Here is an 18854-nt window from a genome sequence, read left to right on the forward strand (position 1 = left end):
TGTTCCCAGCACAATGTCTGTAAATTCTGCTGGTTCCCTGGTGGGCTGGGGTTGTTTTATTAAGTGGTTACGTGTCGTGCTTCCCTTATGTAGAATCTTCTGTTTTCTGATGGAGCTTGTGGCTCTTACAGCAAGTTACAGCTTTTTTTGTTCCCCTGCAGCCTTGGTGGAAACTGGTTGTTGTATCAGTTCATATATTTTGTAACTCCAGCCAATAATTCTGTGTGTTGTGCAGGTCAGTAAAACAGAGATATCCGCTGCACAAGAAAGAAGTGACACAGTGTTGGGAGTGAGAGAGACTTCAGCTTGGCTTGTGAACTAAGCATATTGTGGTGAGCCAACACTCCTGGAACTCCTGCTCTGTGGTGGGGCAGCATGGCAAGGCAAAACTGTGGTGGAATAAATGCTGTGGTAAGTACAGGGCTGAGGGGGGTGTGGGGGCATGAGAAGGAGCAGCTCCAGGGTGGCCACAGGAGCCTGGAGACAGGCATTCCCCGAAACAGGCAGGTGAAAACAAAGCTCTCACCTTCCATGTGTAAGGTCAGACCAGAAGTCTACTCAGTCCATACCCTTTTCTAGCAGTGGGTATGCAGGGAAAGGCAGAGAAAGGCATAGGAATGTTTCCTCAAAATTATGTACCCTCCAACAAATTGGAGGGGGGAATTTGGGAGCCCAACAGACATCATTGCACTTAAGGGTCCTGAAAGTCTTTCTGCCATGAATATATCCATTTGCTTTGTGAACTTTTTTAGCACATAAAATCCCAGACAGGGAGCTAGAGGCAAGTGAAGTCTGGGTCACCCAGGATGTGGCTGCCTGAGTGTCCTGAAGCTGCAGCCCGAGGCACTGTGTCATCCATTAAACCATCCTCCTCTCCTGAGGGTGAACAAGCACTGACCTCGCTTCAAACTCCCCAGGAGACAACAATCACCCAGTCAGTCATTAATTTTTCAAGTGGTGTGTGTGGCTTTAGGTTTAGAAGGGAAAAAAGGCTGTTCCTGCAATCTCACCAGTGTTGTTTGCAGTGACCTTGTGTGTGCCCTGTTCCAAAGCAGAGAGGGAGATGTTTTGAAAATTGTGGAAATGGTTTGCTGCACCTTCTGGTGCACCATGGATGATGAGGGAAAATAGCAATGAGGATCACTGACTAGCTGAGTAAATGGCCAAGTTACCTAATTGGGTTCCTCCAGACAGCTGCTGCACTTAGCAAGAAACATAACTGTATTATTATATGATGGCACACAATTCATCAAATCCTAACAAAGGAATATATGTTCCCTATTTTTTTATTCTTCAGAGCAAAATACTATTTTTTTTTCAGCATGTTTCTATCAGAAATGGTTAAAAACATATTTTACTGACTGAGTTCACTGTTCCTGAAAAAGGCTGGATTAAATCTTTAGGATTATCTAATTAGAGAAACAGCTCCTAAACCACCAGGTAGGAAGAGGACACTGTAGGGCCCAGCGCATCACTAGGATGAACTATATTCAGCCAATTAGTACGATTTTTTTGTTTTTAATTTTCCACCTGAGAAGTGACATTGGCTATTTACCTGTGCTTTCCCTCACATGGGCAGCCTATAAATACTGCCTATTGCTGTTTGTACAAGATGCTCATCAAAGGTTATGTGAAGCAGACAGTTCTTGTAGGGCTCAGTAAAATTTACCATTGTCAGTGACAGACTTGCCTTTAAAGCTGATGAAAAGCTGTGCACTGTTACAAGGCTCTGCACCAAGATCATGGAGAAACATTTATTATTAGGGGAATTCAACCTACAAATTAATTAAATTCTAAGCATGTGAACAGAGCATCAAATTATTTTATACAAGTTATAATTAATTAGTCATAGAATTTACAAGGAATTCAGTAAAGTTATTACTTGTGCATGTATTGAAACATTTTTGAAAACCTATTACAATTGACTTGACAATCTTAGCTGCAGGATATTATGTCCATTATGGGTGACTTTGGCAAAATGGATTTGGCCCTTTCAAGCCCTCTAATTTTGGATGCAAGTTTTGCAGCATCTTCATCCTAAAACCAAAACAAACAATACAAAACAACAAACTGAAAAATAACAACAAAAAGCCCAACAAAACAACAAAAAAAAAAAAAAAAAAAAACAAACCAACAACAACTACAAAAAACCAGCAGAAAACCCACATGAATATCCAGGCTCTAACAACTTAAACTTTTAAGTGTAATGAAGGGCACCCAAAAATTGCCAGCTACCAACCAGTACTCTGATTTACAGACTTGAATGAATTACTCTTGTACGTTCTTTCTTAAATCATCAGTACGCCTTTTTTTTGTTTATTAACTTTGATATGCAATTGACAAGTCTGTTTGTTACTCTACAGTGATATACTTAATCACAACTAACTCATGTTATTTAGAAATCTTTGTGGCATCTCTGATCTTTCTAATCTGTTATGAATATTGTCTTTAAGGAATATGAAAATGGATGTATTAATTGCTTCAGAGGCGGCTTCTGTCAGGCAAAGTCAGAGAACTGAAATAGCTGCTTGGATATGGTAAATATTTTTAAATTTCTTTCTCAGCCTGAGCACCATACACAAGGTGAGGTGAATGAATGTCCTCTGGATGGTGGGTAGTGTGCCCTCTGCTCAAGAGACTCTACTCTGACAGTATCTTGTGCTTCTCAGGTCACATTCCTTTATTTTTCCACTGGGGAAGAAAAAAAAAATCTGGGTGTAGACATAGCCAGATGTCTGGCTTTCCCTACCCAAATCTCAACCATAGTTTCCTTTCCAAAGGGAATTTTCCTCACTGTAACTTCAATGTAATGCCAGGTCTTTCACAGGCATTTAAAATACTCTTCATATTCATAAAATGCTCCTCCACAGAATGGAGGCAGGAAACGTGCAGCAGCTGCATCTCCTCCCCAGAAAGGATGGTTTTAACTCAGGATGGGCTGTAGATCCTGTGCTACAAAAATGAATGGCAGACAAAGACTGACTCTGGTTTACTGGGAGCTGAGTTCAAGCAGGGCTGACTTGGGCAGGGCATGGATTCCTCCTCCCTGTGCTTGGTGCAGAGGAGGAGAGAGCAAGAGAGTCACTGCTCGTGTCCCGTTGAAGGCAACACCTCAACACCAGAGGCAGGAGCTGTGGGTGGCACATCAAGGGATGATTTGAAAATAGCACAGACAAGACTGATTTTCTGAGAAAACCTATGGAAAACTTGGAAACTGGTATGATTTGACCTTCCCCGTGGTGGCACTCAGGGAGGAGGTTTTGTGTTGCAGGAGGCCTGGCAGAACACAGAGAAAAGGAAACAAGCATCTCAGGAGAAAGGAGGAGAAAAGCAGGAATAGCTGTAGAAGTAGTTTTATGGAAAACTTTGAGAGGTTGGACCACAAATCTGACAAAAAGGATGAAGGTGAAACAGTGAGAGGATTTAGTGTGGTTTGCTAAAGAATTTAAGCTAGGAATTGATTTTAGTTGTGACATTTTGAGGGAAGACAAGGTGAGCATTAAGAGGGCTAGAACAGAGAAAGTTGTGAAAACTGAGGATGAAGTTATCATGGCTCTACTGTGGGAACAAATAGTAACAGATAATTTTGTAGGATGCTCTTGAGGGAATGTCAGTGGGATTAAATGACAGCATCAGTCTGGAGAGAAGAGGATGGTGATAATGTTGAAAATAGCACTGGGGGTGTGTGCTGCCTGGATACAGAAGCTAATAGGTTCACCAATACAGTCAAACAGGGTAGGCATGTGCAGTGAGATAAGGGGCTCAAGTTTGGGCGGGGAGGTTGGACCAGATGTCCCACTGTGGTCCCTCCCAACATTACCCATTCTGTGGTTCTGGTATTTCACCCACTGCAGCTCCCATACACATGTACTCTTAAAATCACAGAGTCATTAAGGTTGGAAAAGACTTCTAAGGCCATTGAGTCCCAGCATTAACCCATTAATCCTGCTCTGTTCAGAGAAGCTGCCTGGGCAGGATTTGAGGATTTTAGATGTTTGCTGTGGAAGTTTAGCAGGGTGGAGATGTGCATGTGCAGAACCACCTGTCACTTGGTCCAGTCTGAAAGGCACAGTGATCCCATGGGTGGGTGTCACACTCAGAGGTCACAGTGTCCATGATTGTGCCTGGTTCCAGGAGAATCATCCCCTCTCTCTGCTGTCCTAACAAGTGGCCCTTTCCCACATACCTGGGCAGAATCAAGTTTTACAAACTGAAGGGGATGCGTGCTGGATATTGAACATACCACAAAGTGTATATGTCTATCCACATCTGACCTCAACAAGGGACCATCTGCCCCCCTGGTTTTTTGGATGGTTTGGTGTGTCATGGCCTTGAGTCAGCCTACTGAAGTCTCTCCCACAGGGATTATATGATATTCAGCTGGAGGTGAGCATGTTCCCTGCAGAGAAATGCTATTGATAGGAGGATGTAATGACTTAGATGAAATCATTACTCATCCTTCCAGTAAGTTGTGTCCTGATTTAGTAACATATTCCATTTGTAGATCATATTCTCTCTGGTGAGTCTGCTTTACAACAGCAGGGCAAACAAATTAAACAAAGTTTTGATATGCTTTTATCAAAGATTTGTCCCTAGTGTCCTCCTTTGATTTACTTCTTGAGATCTCCTCTGGCATGAACTGGATAGAGGCAATATTTTCTCCCCCTCAAAGTGGATCTGAGTTCAACACCTCTGAGGATATATGAGCTCTGCCTTCAGAGCTGGCTTCAGGCATTCTGGAGAATGACTGCCCTCCCCTTAATATATAATAGACTGAAGACAGCTCTATGTCTTCATTTCAGTGAAACTTTTTTTTCCTCTATTTCCTCAACATCAGATAGTGGTGCTTTGGGTATCCCAAGCCAGTTCCAAAATGAAAAAAACTCCCTACTTTCATTTTTTTTTTTGCTGGCTGACAAAAGGAGTTGCAAAGGTATATAGTCTCCTGGCCTTTAACCCCACTTGCCTCTCTAGCAAGGACCAAAATTAATGACAGATAGATTCATCAACAGGGGAATATTGTTGGATTTTGCAATGTTAGTAATTGTGTCACAGAGGTTAGAGATGGGTCTAACCTATTAATTACCCTTTATACCACTTCAAGTCTGTTAAAGATGGGTTCCAGAGCAAGAGGTATATTTTTCAGTGCACATTTTAATATGAAACAGAAATCTGTAATGAGAAAAAACTGATTGCATGAGCACCAGTAGAGAGTCTTTTTTGTCTCTAGTCTGAATTTCAGAGGATCATTTACTGCTGAAAATGCTGTGATTGAGTAGATGAGTGCTTGAAGTCTCATGTTTATAGCATGATTGTCAATAGGACTACAAAAGAGGTCTGCATCTTAAGAAATAAGAAAATGTTCTTACAGATGAGCACGTTGAATGACTGGAAAATCCAAAGTAGCTGTCGTCAGGAAGACAGGTAAGGCAGTGTGTGCAGGAGCATCAGCCTGTGCTAGCTCAGCTCATGTGTAATAACTTGCCAGTTTAATGTATGGCCAGGCTGTGAGAGGCTCCTGGTCTGGCTGGGTTTCTGCCTGTTGTATTCTTTGTGCGGTCTGGACGCAGAGAAGGGATGTCACATCTGCCACTATGAAGGAAGCCTAAAATATACAGCAAATCCAACCCTTAACACTGGATAATTTCCAGTCCTTTGGCTATGTTTGATGAATAGTTTATTTATGGTTTCCAAGCACTCTGGTCCCCATGGCACTGACAGCATCCACCTGACACTGGAATCCCTGTGGTAGGGCAGGATTTGGAGTTGCATAAGCCCAGCCAAGCTGTCCTCCATAGCATCTGTGGGGAGAGACTCTGCTCTTGTCTGTGAACAGCCCCAAGGTCTTTGTCCTGCTTTAGATCCTCATGGTCTGTCTGGTGGCTGTTGGACATGGGGAAATGTTGGCATTTTGGGGACACATGATACAGAAAGGCTGGCCAGCCCTAATGAAGGATTAAAACTGCTCTGTTGAAGGAAGGAAGCTTGAGGTCTGCTGAGCTTTTTGATGTCTTTGATAAAAAACCTTGCAATTTTCACACATCAGGATGGTCTTTGAAAGGCATTGGTATTTCAGTGGGCAGATTCTGCTTTCCCAGCTGTCCCATGGGCTCTCAGGAGCAAGCTAGTCTGTGGCCCTCAGCCAGGAAAGCACTTAGATAAGAGCACACCTCTCAGTCCATGGATCATCCTGCTGAATTTGTGAGGGCTCCTTATGCACTTCCAGGAAACAATGTGCTTTGCTGGGCTCAGTCTCAAGTCCCCACATGCATAAAGCTCCTGCACACCCCTTGGAGCCATATTAATATGCTGGATGGGGTGGGGATTCTGCCCAGGAGTGCACTCCTTGCTTGAGTTATAGCCACACATTCAGCAGTGAACGAGTGAGTGTGCCTCTGCTTGAAGTTAAAAAGCACCATTCTTTGGGGTTGTGAGCAGCATCAGCCTCAGGGAAGGGAGAGCTGTGCCTACACACAAGTTTCCAGTGATAAAGTGAAGCATTCCAGTGATAAACACAGAGACACCTGTTTGCTCCCTGAATAATGTGACTTTGAGTTCAAAGCTGGCAGTGCTGGGGAGGATCAGCACATGGCTGAGCACAGCAGGTTCAGGGGGCAGAGGAAGAAGTGCTGTGTTCCCCTTTTTGTTATGGATGGCTCCCAGAGCCCCAGAAGGGGCACTGCAATGGCAGCTTGAATGAGGGATGGGCAAATGGAAATGTCAGGACAGAAGACCCTGCAGAGATACCATAAGGATCTAGCAGCAAAGGACAGCCAGGGACGAGGACATAAGAGAAGAAATGTCCTGCTGAAGGCATGCCTGGCTCTGTGGTGCAGGGTTACAGAGGCAACTCAACAGTGGGCAAGTGAGGCAGGCAGTGACCCTTTCAGAGAGCACTGATTTTTGCTTAGTGCTCTTGTGGGGCAGATGAAGCTGCAAGCAGCAGCAGTGTGGACATGTCTGAGGCCACCCAGCATCAGTGTGAGGAGCTCTGGGCTTGCCTGGGGAGCACTGAGGGTGTCATGGTAGCTGAGACTTCAGAGAGAAGCCACCAGAGCAAGGAACCAGTCTCCTCATCTGACATGGTCAAAAACATATGTGGCTGAAGGGTGAATGAAATTGTAGAAGACCATTTGGATCAATGGTGACATTCTGCGAGTAATTTTCTGAGGATTTAACCTTCATGTGGGGAATCAAACTGCCCTGAAGGCCTTTAGAAAAATGATTCCTGTCATTTGCCCAGAATGCTGTAACTGGGAAAGGTAAACCCTGTGTTGCAGGGTTTGGTGAAGGTTGGAGGCTCTGAGGCTCAAGGAGGAAGGCAGCTGAGACAAGAGGGTCTGCAGAGGAACACAGGGGAGCAAGAGCCAGTGGGCCCCAGTGCCTGTCCCTTGGGTGCTGCTGAGGCTGGCTGAGTGTGTAACACTGGCTTGCTGTCACCCTAAGGGGCAGAAGCAGTGGGAGGTGATGACATTCCAGAATCTGCAGTGGTTTTCTTCAGGTCTGTCCACCCTTACCACTGAATTTGTGTCCTGCTGTCAGTCACTCATACGTGCACACAATTTAGAACCATGATTGCATTTTTTTGCTGAGGCTTTTATCATCATTAAAATAACAGCATGATAAAAAAACACGCAGGAGGGAACCTCAGGAGGTCATGTGGACCACTTCTTGTCCCAAGGTAGGCTAATTGCATCAATGTCACTTTTGATGGTATTGAATAATGTATCCCTAGGGTTTTCCAACACTGGAAAGTCACAACACCCTTAGGAAATTGTTTCCTCTCTTTGTTTTCCCCACTGCTGAAAAGACTGTGGGAATTTTGATAATCATATCTGATTTGAATATTTCTTTCTGGAATTTAAAACATGATTGCAGGTGCTATTACCGACATATAGGCACTGAAAACAAAAACCACTCTCATTTATGGACTGCTCCCTTACACTTATAAATTAAGAGAACTGAGCTGGGGACATCCTGGGAATAGAAGGAAATCAGTGGGGAAACCAAGCTTCTTCTGGCAGAACTGGGCTTACACAGAAACCAGAGATGCCTGAGTAAGGACATCAGCATGAAAACCCCAGATTATACAAATGAATAGGGTGAAATGTTGCAGCACTTAGGAGCCCTCTGCCAGATAAGGTGTCTGAGAGACACCCTGAGACACCTGACACTCTGAGCTGGTTCCATCAAGTCTGCGATGAGGGTCAGAGCATTGAGAGGAGGGAGGTGGCAATCAAGAGGATTAGCCCAATTCAGGGAATCTGAATTTTGAACTAAGAATAATTTAGGGGAAGAAAATGTGAGTAAGAATGGTTAATAGAGTACTTTGGGAAGATGGACTATTTCACAAGACTCAAAGACAAATTCAGGATCCTTCAGTGGTGCTAGAGACAGATCTGTGAGCTGTCTTCTATAAAATATGGTCTGTGGACACCCATTCACCCAAAACTGTGGGTAGATTGGCCATTGGTTTTTTTTGCTGTGTAGGATGAGGGAAGTTGGGTCTTCTGGCAGCAAGGGGAGGAGGTGGGAGGTTGTGGGGTGGCCCAGCTCTGTGTATGTCATGGCTCCAGCATCCCTGAGGAGACCCAATATTTGGGAGCCAAACTGAAGAAGGAGCATGGTGAGTTTTTGGCAGGTGGGAACAGAGATGTACTGTGCTCCTGCCTCAGGGCCCCAGCTGAGTCTCAGAGTTCTGACTGCTGGCAGGAACTCACTGAGGAGAAGGAGGCAGGAATCACAAACCCCTTATTGATTCCCTTTCTTTTCTGCAACCCATCCCCAGCACTAACCATATTTGAAAATACAGCTTCCAGGCTTCTTTTACAATGGCTAAAAAAAATAATCTTAGCTCTAGAGAGAATTGTTTTGCCAGCCCTATTTTTCTCTGGCTTTGAATTTGCCATTGACGTTAATTAGGACTTCCTGAGCCTTGTTAGCCTGGCATTTTCCTTTGTTACTGAGAACAGCGAAGGTGACCTTGCTCAGTAGGTGGATTTTCTCAGCTCTGACAGTCTAATCATTAATGTCTTAGGAACAGAGGTAGGGATCTTACACGGGAAACTTGAGAAGAGCTATAAAAACATCATGTAGACAGCTGGCAGTGTCAGCTGGCATAGCTCCAGTAATTCAAAAGTAGGGATGTTTCTGATAAGTCATCTTGATATCACACAACACATATTTTTTGTTGCATAATAAAAAACAAATATCTATCTGTGTAAGCTCAGTTGCAAGTGGTTGAACTGGATATACTGACAGTAATAACCAGCATTCAACAAACTCCATTTTATTATCCAGGAAAGTGGACCATTCACCAGAACACTGATCTCTGGTGGTCTGGTTTTGAATGACGGCTTTAAAACTATTTTGGTGGCTTCACTCTACTCCCCACCTGTACAGTCGTGAAACTGTAGAATCATGGACAACTCTAAGTAAAAGGCACTTCATGTATTCCAATTCCCTTCTCAAAGAAGGTCCAAACAGAGCAGGTTGCTCAGGGTCATGTCCAGTCAAGTTCTGAGGATCCCCAAGGATGGAGGTGATACCACCTTGCTGAGCAACCTGGTCAATATTTGATCAGACTTATGCCAAAACCCCCCATCCGCACGCTTAAAATATGAATGAAAATCCCATGAGGAAAGAAACCCAAGAAGGGAACAACTGAGTTCTGCTCTCCATACCAGGCAGCACCCCAAGACCCATGTGGGTAAGTGTGCTTCAAGCTGCTGTGATTAGTCTCACCCTTCATAAACTTTACATACACTAACGTTAAAGGGACTATATAAACACAGGAAAACATTGTATTTGCTCATAGCAGCCTTTTTTAAACAGATACTGTGCAAACAACATTCGTAATTCAGATGTGTCATCTGCCACATGAAGCAAGAGTTTGACAACAGGAGAGTCACAAAGCACTGGCAGAAGCAGAGCTGTCCTTGGAGCCAGCTGCACCAGGAGCAGGCTGGGCTCCCAGGGAAGGCACAGGAGGGCTGGTTCTGCTCCTGACCCGTTTGAACTGCACACTTCCACACCGCTACCACAGATTTCTGAACAGCCATATCCGGGGAGGTCCTCATCCTAGCAGGTACCTCTGAAGGTCACTTAGGAATGACACACACAGCTCGCGGATTTGCCACTAGCAGCTGCCACAAGCTACCAAAAAGGCAGAATGTTGAGACTCCACAAAACCAAAGCTGAGCTGGAATATCAATATCAAATGAAACGCTTACATGTTGCTGAACATGCTGCCTATGTCAGAAACACGAGACAAGAGCAGAAAGCCATGCAACGCGTTTGGCAGAAGCACGCAGACATTTCACAGCTCGTCCCTGGGTGCCATGCTCACACTTACGTTAGTCTGGGTCATACTACCTGCACTTGCTTTAAGCATTTCCATCATCTGTGAGGTAGGGAGGGAAAAACAGAATAGTTAAGGTATAATCAAGTGAGATCTTGCACATCATAGTATAATTTGTAAACAAGCTCTTTATTGGATGTAGTGTGGAGAGTGTAAATGGTTCAGGCTTCTACCTCAACTTATCCAGACAGGGAATTTCTGAAAGCCAGGTAAGCAATTCAATGGATTATTAAGGAGGCAGATGAAAAAAACTGGGATTAACAGAGGAAGAAATAGTGACAGAACATAAATAAACACATAAACAAGTAAATAATTTTGCTGTCAGTAAGATAAATTTTTCTGTTGTCATGTCAGAATCAAAACACTCAGTAATACCTTTTGATCAGTGAGCAATTTTAAACACTGTGTTAACCTGTCTGCTTCAAAAATATTTGAATAAAGATGCAAAATTAAAAAACAGATGCCTACAAATCATTACAATGAATTAGACCAAAGATAAAACTGTATCAGTTCTCATCTCAATATGGAAAGATCTGTAGAAGTCTTTATTCTAGGTGAGAAATTACAGTAATAAAAATGATACATCAAGATTTTGTTGATACATTGCTCCTCAGTTTTGATTATACTTCCAAAATCATAGGCACCATTTGAAAGACCCAGCCTACCAAAGCCTTTTCTATGCACAAACTTTCCTCTTGGCTTAAATTGTAAGGTTAGCCATGCACTGCGCTTTTAGTTATGCACCCACAGAAGCCTCCTCTGGTGAGATCTTGTGCCCGTGCTACCCTGAGAGAGCCCAGGGGAACCTAAGAGGACTTTGGATCTCAAAGTATCTTCAGTCATCTCCTATAATTACTGCTGTAATTTATTGTGAATTTACAGTACTTTGCACAGTGCATAAACCCTTCATGTCCGATGAGGGCAGATACTAAGTCACCTGAAAGCTGAAGGATTTGTATCAAGAAAAAAATATACTTGCACATCTACAGTTTACACCACTAAACAGCTTTAAATCCCTAACAAGATGGAGAAAACAATTATTTCCTGAGAGAGTGGCAGAGTAATCAATTGGCCCAAACTTCTGCTGTTCAAGGGGAGCCTGAAAGGAGATACTAACCTAGATAGAATTTGAGACACTATCTCAAAACAGTAATTTCTTAACTAAGAACACAGACCAATAGTTCCACTATCACTTGAAAACTGTTTTGAAAAGAATTTAAGGACTTTACTAAATCACACAGAGCCAAACTACCACCAGAGCTGTATTTTCCAGCTGGGCCTAATGTAGAAGAACTGCAAAATACAGTAGAGAAATTACATACAGTAGCTGGAAATATGTAAATGTATTGATTATGTGATTGGCATGTCCCTGCTGAAAATAATCAACATAATGACTTTTCTGAAGATTCACAATAGGCAGTAAGGAAAAAATAAATCTGTGCATGTGTGTACGTACATTTTTTTGAAAAAAGAATTTTATTTCTATCTGTCTTGGAAGCTGTGATTTTGCATACTGGTACTGGAGTGCCTCCATTGGCTTATCTCTACCATTCTTTCAGCAATGAAAAATAGAACAAATAGAGGTGCTGAAGGGTACACTGGATGACTACTGAGATACAAAGCAAGGCAGCTGTCTCATATATAATGCTGGGGAAAAATGAGGTAAAGTATCTTATTAAGCAAGTAATAGGGATATCATTTTCCTATTCCCCTATTTTATTTTGGTCCTTCTGCACTGTGAGAGCAAATGATCAGGAATTTGTAGCGATGTACTCGTGCTTGGCTCCCTGCCTCCTCTGGCACATCCTGGTTCAGTGGAACTGAGGCTGCTTTGTGCACATTAGGTGGCAGCCGTTAAAATTCAGAAGCATGACACCAATTGGATACACTTAGGAAATATACTTGAAAAACCAAGTCTTCATTCAAGCACTGAAGAAGGTTCCCAAGAACCTCATGCTCTCCCAGACACCTGAGCTTTCTCTGGGATCACCCAAGGATGTCCCAGCCTGTCCAGCCCTGCAGGACACACAGTCTGTGCTGCCACCTCAGCACATGGGATGTGCAGCCCCTTCCTTGGAACACCAAGGAATTCACATTCTCTGAGCAGAGAGAGAGATAATTCTCTTTCACAGGTTTTTTCCTGGAGAAGCACAGAGAGAAGAAGAGAAAACAATTCTTGTCCCTACTTGCTGCTGCTCCTGTTGCTTTTGCTCATGTGGAATGTGTTAGGAAGATTGTTTACCTGAAGTGAGTTCTTAATTGGATTCCAGAGATGGCTGTTTATATTAATTGGCCAACTGGGTCAAAGCTGTGTCCTGGCTGTCTGGAGACAGTCTTGGGATTTTCTTTAGTATGTATCTTTAGTATAGTATAGTATAGTATCCTTTCAGTATTCTTTATAGTATTCTATACTATACTATAATATAATACAATTTTAATCAAGCAATTGTTCAGCATTCTGAATTAATGGAGTCAGATTCCAGTCATTCCCTGCTTGGGGGTCTCCTTGTTTACCACAGAACACCATGGAGAAGACTCAGAGGGACTTCTCTTTGCTAAACCATGATGAGGCATGTGAGATTCTGGCAGGCTTGTGACCACCTGGGGATGTGCCCACATCCTTGTTTCATTTGGGATCAGGAGGATGTTTCTGAAGTGAATTTCCCAGTTATTGTGTTTGTTCCAGCTGCTAATAGGCAACTGTGGGGCCAAGCAGGAGGTTGGCTGGAATAACACCATCTCTGCACCACGCTGCTGGCACAAGCTTTGGGCCCCCAGCACAAGCTGTTTCCTCCTGCAGTGCTGCTCCTTTTGCTAATGTAGATGTTGCCTGACTGAATCCTGCTGACTTGATTGATCCTATTTAAATCAATGTGATTGTTTGTACGAACAAGGTTGATAGAACTGGTCTTGAGTGGCATTTACTCCACCATGCTCTTTGGCATATAAATCAGCTGTTTGGGTAGTGGTAACTGTTTTGTTACCACTGTGAATTTAGGGAAATCTGTTAAAGACAATAAAGAAAGTGCATATTTGCAGTGAAACAACTGATATTAGCACTTGGCTGGTCTCATTTAGATGTATACAGTAACCTTGCTCTGGAGGTAGTTTAAAGAGATTCTTCTGTCATTTGAAAGATCTGTGAAATAACCAAGTTCACACTTGATACATACATACATCATACATACATCAATGTATATGGTACTTTCTTCCAAAGTATCATACACATTGATGCGTTATGCATTTGGTTACATAGTTTTAAATCTGCATATGGCTGTTTGTACCCAGTGATTCTTTTCTCTTTTTTTAAATGGTTACAGTAAAATTCTGCATGATTTATATCACAAGTAGTAATTTCAGCTAGAAATATTGATGACATCTTGCCTATGACAATAAACAAGTTTTAATAGTACAGTAAAGCATGTCCTTTCTTCTTAATTAGTCTCCATTCATTAATCATGCAGATTATTTACAAAAAGCCTAACACAATAGAAAAGAAGAATTACTAGTGCAATGGCTGTATTCCCAGGATCACATGAAATTCATCAACATAAGCTAGTTGAGCCTCTATAATCTCAAGGTGTTTATGAAATAGTAGGGAGAAAGCTTTAGGTTAAGCACATTTAGTATAAAAAAGTAGTTGTTTAATTTTTTTCTTAAGATGAAATTCTCCTATTTTTGAGGGAAAATTGAAATGCTTGATGGGTTAAAGCCACAGACATCTTGCAGTAAGGTATAAGAAGCCTTGTCAGATCACTAACAGAAACAATCTTTATGATGCTGAGATTTTGTAGCTTATAATTAAACATAATTTTTCAGCCTCTGTAGCCTGTATCATCTTTACAGGCTGTATTTTATACATCACAGCAATTAGTGAAGCCTACAGGGCACATTTAGAAGAAGGCTTTCTGTCAGGAGCTGGTGGTGTAGTGACTCAGCAAGGCATCAGAAAGCTTTGCTTTGTGCACCTCCAGGGGGCTGGACCTGTCAGATTAACACAAGGGGCTATTTTTGTAACATCCAAAAAGTTTCTGCTGTACATCAAAGTGCACTAGCTGCTTATTTTAGATGACAGCAACTCTTAGATTTGTCTTGAACAATGCAGTCTTTAGCACTTTTTTGGTATGTACTTCTCCAAAAAGAAAATTTCCTGTGAAGCATTTTGTTGAATAAGGGCTTCCCATTTGAGATCATCAGAGACATTTTCATCCTGTGCTTCAAACGTTCCAGTAAATTAACAGCCCATGTACCAAAGGGAAGAGGCTGTCATGTCATGTTGGGGAGTACTATGAGCATGGACATCTGGATTTTTGCCCTGCTCTTCAGCTGAGCTGGGCTTTGGTCCCAGGCAGTGCAAAGAGCCTCTTGAAAAGGGATCCTCAGTTGGTCTGGCTTTTTATTAACCTGTTAATTTTCTACTCCCAGCAACCGAAGTCTCACCCTCATTTCCAGACACTCAGTTATTCCCATTCCTGAAACTAACTTGCCTGAAAGCTGCTCTTTTCCCTGTGGTCATTGATGAATTGGCATGTGTAGCCTTCCACAAGCAGAGGGGCTGTGAGTTACTTTCCCTGGCTGCTCTTAAATCTGCCCATGATGTTTGGAGAATTAATCTGAGCATTTTGCCCTGACTTGAGTCTCTTTCCTTGTGCCTGACCTAATGGGATCCTGACTGCAGAAGTGGGAAGCAGTGGAAGATGTGAGGTCACAGATGTGTCCCCATGGTCAGAATAAAGAAATTTTGGCAAGTTCTGGAGAGATAATGGAAATTACCTCTGAAACCAGGTAATTTCACCAATAATGTCAATAATGACATTTGGCTTTCACAATGTGCCCTTTGTTTGTGTAGACCTCAGAAGGATATTGTCAAAGAGATTGCTGTTAACTCCAATGGAGTGGCTTGGAAAAGGTGACACCAGAGTCAACAAAGGCACTGAAATTGGAGTGAGCTTTTCTGAGTCATGGCCTGACTCAGCTCTCCTTGCCCCTGCTACTCCAACACCACTGGAGCTGCCCTCTCTGCTCCTTTTTGCTGTTGCCTTTTTGTGGTCCCTCCCAGCTGCCCATCCCTGCTCGCCAAAGCATTTACAATAAATCCCCTGGCTGGCCTGTGCTCCTGGGGCTCTCTTGGCAAAATGCAGCTGCACTTTTCTAGATGGGGATGGATTAACTGTGTGCTTAAAAGCTTTGCTGGATGGAGACCTGGACTCCAGAGCCAGACCCACCTTCATTGCTGGAGCCTGCAAGGAGCAGAAGACATTTTTCTCTTTCTCACATGCTGACTGGGAAAGGGGTGGGCAAGAGAAGGAGAGAGCCCTGACTTGGTTTTTGCAGTGCATTGCTGTCATCAGAGCCCTGGGCAATGAGGCTCTGAGTACTCCCAGAACCCAGAGCATCCTGGGGAGAATTAATACAAGGGCTGAGCTGAAAAGTAGCTCTGTCATATTTTTTAATACAAACATTTGGAGAAAAGTTTTTCCCATTGACGTTTGAAAAAAGAAACACCTAAAACCCCACAAAACTTTTTATGCAGGGAGCTATTAATAGTAGTGGAAATATTAGACTTATACTGTAGTAACTTGTAGTTATATGAATACATGCCCATAAAAAAAGCATTTGGGTGTTTTTAGTAGGAACTTGGTACTACTACTAATAATACTTTCATTTGAGTAGCTCTTGTCTGCAAAACATATCAATGATTGTAGGTAAATTACTCAATGCAGGGGTGCTGGAGCCTCCCTTCCCTAAGCTATTTAAAAGCATCATGTTGTGCCTGTTATTATAAGAACAAGCATTTAACATCCTATTGAAAATAAAAACCATTCTTCTTACTTGTTTTCCCAACTGAAGCTTATTTCTACTGTTTTCTCAGAGAAGCAACAAAGTTTGGGCTTAGTCTGTTTAAATGCACCTTCAATTTTCATCCCTTACATTATTACCATATATGCATGATTTTTAAAAGTCTGTTCCTGAAGTTATTTCACCCATCAAAAGGCTTGGTTTTGCTTCAGAGGTGTGTGTCTTATATAGTAAACTTCCCTGTAGTATACAGGACAAAGATTTCTTTGCTGAATCACTACAGTCAACAGGAATTTCAGTACCTATATCTATGGCAGTTGGGTGAGGTCTCTTTTAGTTTCTTTCTCTTTTAGGTTGCTGCTTTTGTTGTGGGTCTCCCTAGACTCTCAGCACAGCAGCATGAGCTGAGGGTTCTCAGCATGGCAGCTGTAAGAATCATTGATTTTTTTTTGTCAATAGCTGAAACAGAAAAAATAAAAAATATTTCTGTCAGCTTTTTGAAAAGCAATTCTAAAAATTTAATTTCAGATCAGCAAAATACATGATTTGAGGGACATGGTATAAAAGTAGAAGAAAAAAAGCCCGGCATCACAAAGTGGAAGAATAAAGCATGGCAGCTATTCTTCCCTGACCTGGTGTTCAAAGGAAAAGACGTTCACTGAGGTCAAAACCCACTCTTGCACACGCAGAGATTTGAGCCAAAGCCCTTCTTTTACTAGAGATGTTCTCTAGCTCCAGCCAGAGGTCACCTGAAATAAGATGTTCTCCAGCTCTCCTGCTGTGACTGTTTTACTTTTCATTGCAACTGTACAAATGCTCAGCAGTTAAGTAGAGCAGAGCACATATTTGAGTGAGTTTTCTATCTGGTACAACCTATGGTTAAGACACAGCACCATCAGATTTTAGCTTGGCAAAGGCCAGTGAAGCCATTTACATTGAATTAGATCACACTGAAAGAACAGGTTTCAGCCACATTCCCCAGAATGTCCTGGATGAGCAGCAGCTGCCCTGGAGCAGGGCTGTGGGAGCTCCATTCTCCCAGGCAAGGGAGGGCTGGAATCACTATTGCTGAATTTGACACAAGTTCATAAAGGATTTTTATGATCCAAAATTGCATTTTTTAAATAATAAAAGAATGAAAAATGCTGTTTCTAAATGCTGCTCACGCCTTCTGAACATCAATCATGCACATTGAAAATCCCACTTTCTGTGACAGTCCATGCATGTGATCTTTACCTGCACTCATAGGAGAGGTGCTGGTGAATCCTTGTGATCACTCAGCTCAAGGAAAGACAGTAATATGACCTCAGCTAATTTCCTTCAATTCCTGGTCTGTCTGTCAGACAGCCCTAACCTGAAGGATCGGCACACTGATGTTACCTTACTAATCTCACTGGTTTAGATTCCAAAGTCCCAAGGTAGTATGCCAGCTGTCTTGCACACATTATTATTTTTGTATCTAAATCTTCTTTAAATATTGGGCAGATTCTCTTTTCATAGCTGAGTAGTTATTTCAGTGAGTGTGGCAGTTGATTTACAGTTGGTACTGTGTGCACTTTCTGTAGTGAAGCATAAAATTGAAAAGCTTATGTCAAATTCATTCATACATGGACACGCTCAAGAACAAATTAATTTTAAAGCACTCACAGGGTGTATAATGTTTCTATGTCATGCTTTACAAATCTATAAAGTAATTTATAACACAAAGCCTACTTTGGAAAAGAGCTGTAGTAGAGCAGATAGCAGAGTGATTTCAATCTAAAATATCCCAGTGCTACACTCCCCCAGATATCTGCAATTCAGATCTCATAGGAACCATGAGTAATCAGTTTCTAAAGCAAAATTATTATACAAGAGAAGGCTCTCTGTGCAATGTCCTCTTGCAAAACCAGGCTATTCTAGGACAAATTAGGTTTTCTAACCATCAGTATGCAGCACACTAGATAAGGTGTCAGATTCAGATCTCAAACTAGTATAAATCAGAAACCACAGCCATGAAAAATCAAGATAAACTCTTAAAGGTGCATATTGGATAAATCTCATATGTAACTGTAATGCCAGGGCCCCTGTAATTAACATCAAGGGAGTTTTCAGCCCATGAGAGCAGATGCCTTCAAGCTGGCACTACTGTTGTGGTCCTTCTCTTCCGGATGGCCCAGCCCACGGAGGGCACCTCTGCACAGGGTGAGTGTCTTCCCTGTGCCATTCCAGCACAGGCTTTTTGAACATCCTTCCAGTGTTTTTTGTATTTTGGAACACCACCAGGTTCTTTCTGCTTTCTTTGGCAGAATCTGGAGCTGCCAGCACTGTTTGACACCAGCCTCTTGCTGCATGGACCAAGGGACGCAGCAATCAAGACAAGAGCACCTCTCTCTGATCACAGCCAAGCTCCTTGTCTGCTTGCAGCAAAGTCATGCCTGTAAATTCCCCCCACTGAGCACTTATCATTAGCAAGTGTGGTGGGCAATCATCAGAAACATTCAGAGACAGTAACCCAAGCTCAGCCCTGAGGTGAGCAGCTACAGCTGCCCTCAAATGGCAGGCTTGCACGGACAGGAATGAGTGCTCAGTCTAAAGAGCTGCCAGAAGCCAGCTGTGTCACAGCCACTCCTGCTCCCTCCTTGCTTTTTTTTTTTTTCCCCAGGGGCATTCCTGCTCTCTGCAAGCAGCAACTTAATATACTAACAGTGCAGGG

At 42.6% G+C, this 18854-nt stretch overlaps 1 protein-coding gene across 3 annotated transcripts in view; it reads right to left on the reverse strand.

Moving 5' to 3' along the window:
* LHFPL3 (LHFPL tetraspan subfamily member 3) overlaps positions 1 to 18854 on the reverse strand; it is a 236668-nt gene that overhangs the window by 25973 nt on the left and 191841 nt on the right. Inside the window, exon 3 of one of the 3 annotated variants that reach the window (XM_064702880.1) lies at positions 10375 to 10402. The exons of 1 other annotated variant lie outside the window; for it this stretch is intronic. In XM_064702880.1, coding sequence (XP_064558950.1) covers positions 10386 to 10402 — 17 coding nt within the window. In that variant the 3' untranslated portion in view covers positions 10375 to 10385. Of the gene's footprint in view, positions 1 to 10354; positions 10403 to 18854 lie in introns of all 3 variants that reach the window. One more of the 3 variants, XM_064702879.1, reaches the window with a different exon arrangement.

Source organism: Zonotrichia leucophrys, chromosome 1A (assembly GCF_028769735.1).
Source record: "Zonotrichia leucophrys gambelii isolate GWCS_2022_RI chromosome 1A, RI_Zleu_2.0, whole genome shotgun sequence".
Classification (NCBI taxonomy): domain Eukaryota; kingdom Metazoa; phylum Chordata; class Aves; order Passeriformes; family Passerellidae; genus Zonotrichia; species Zonotrichia leucophrys.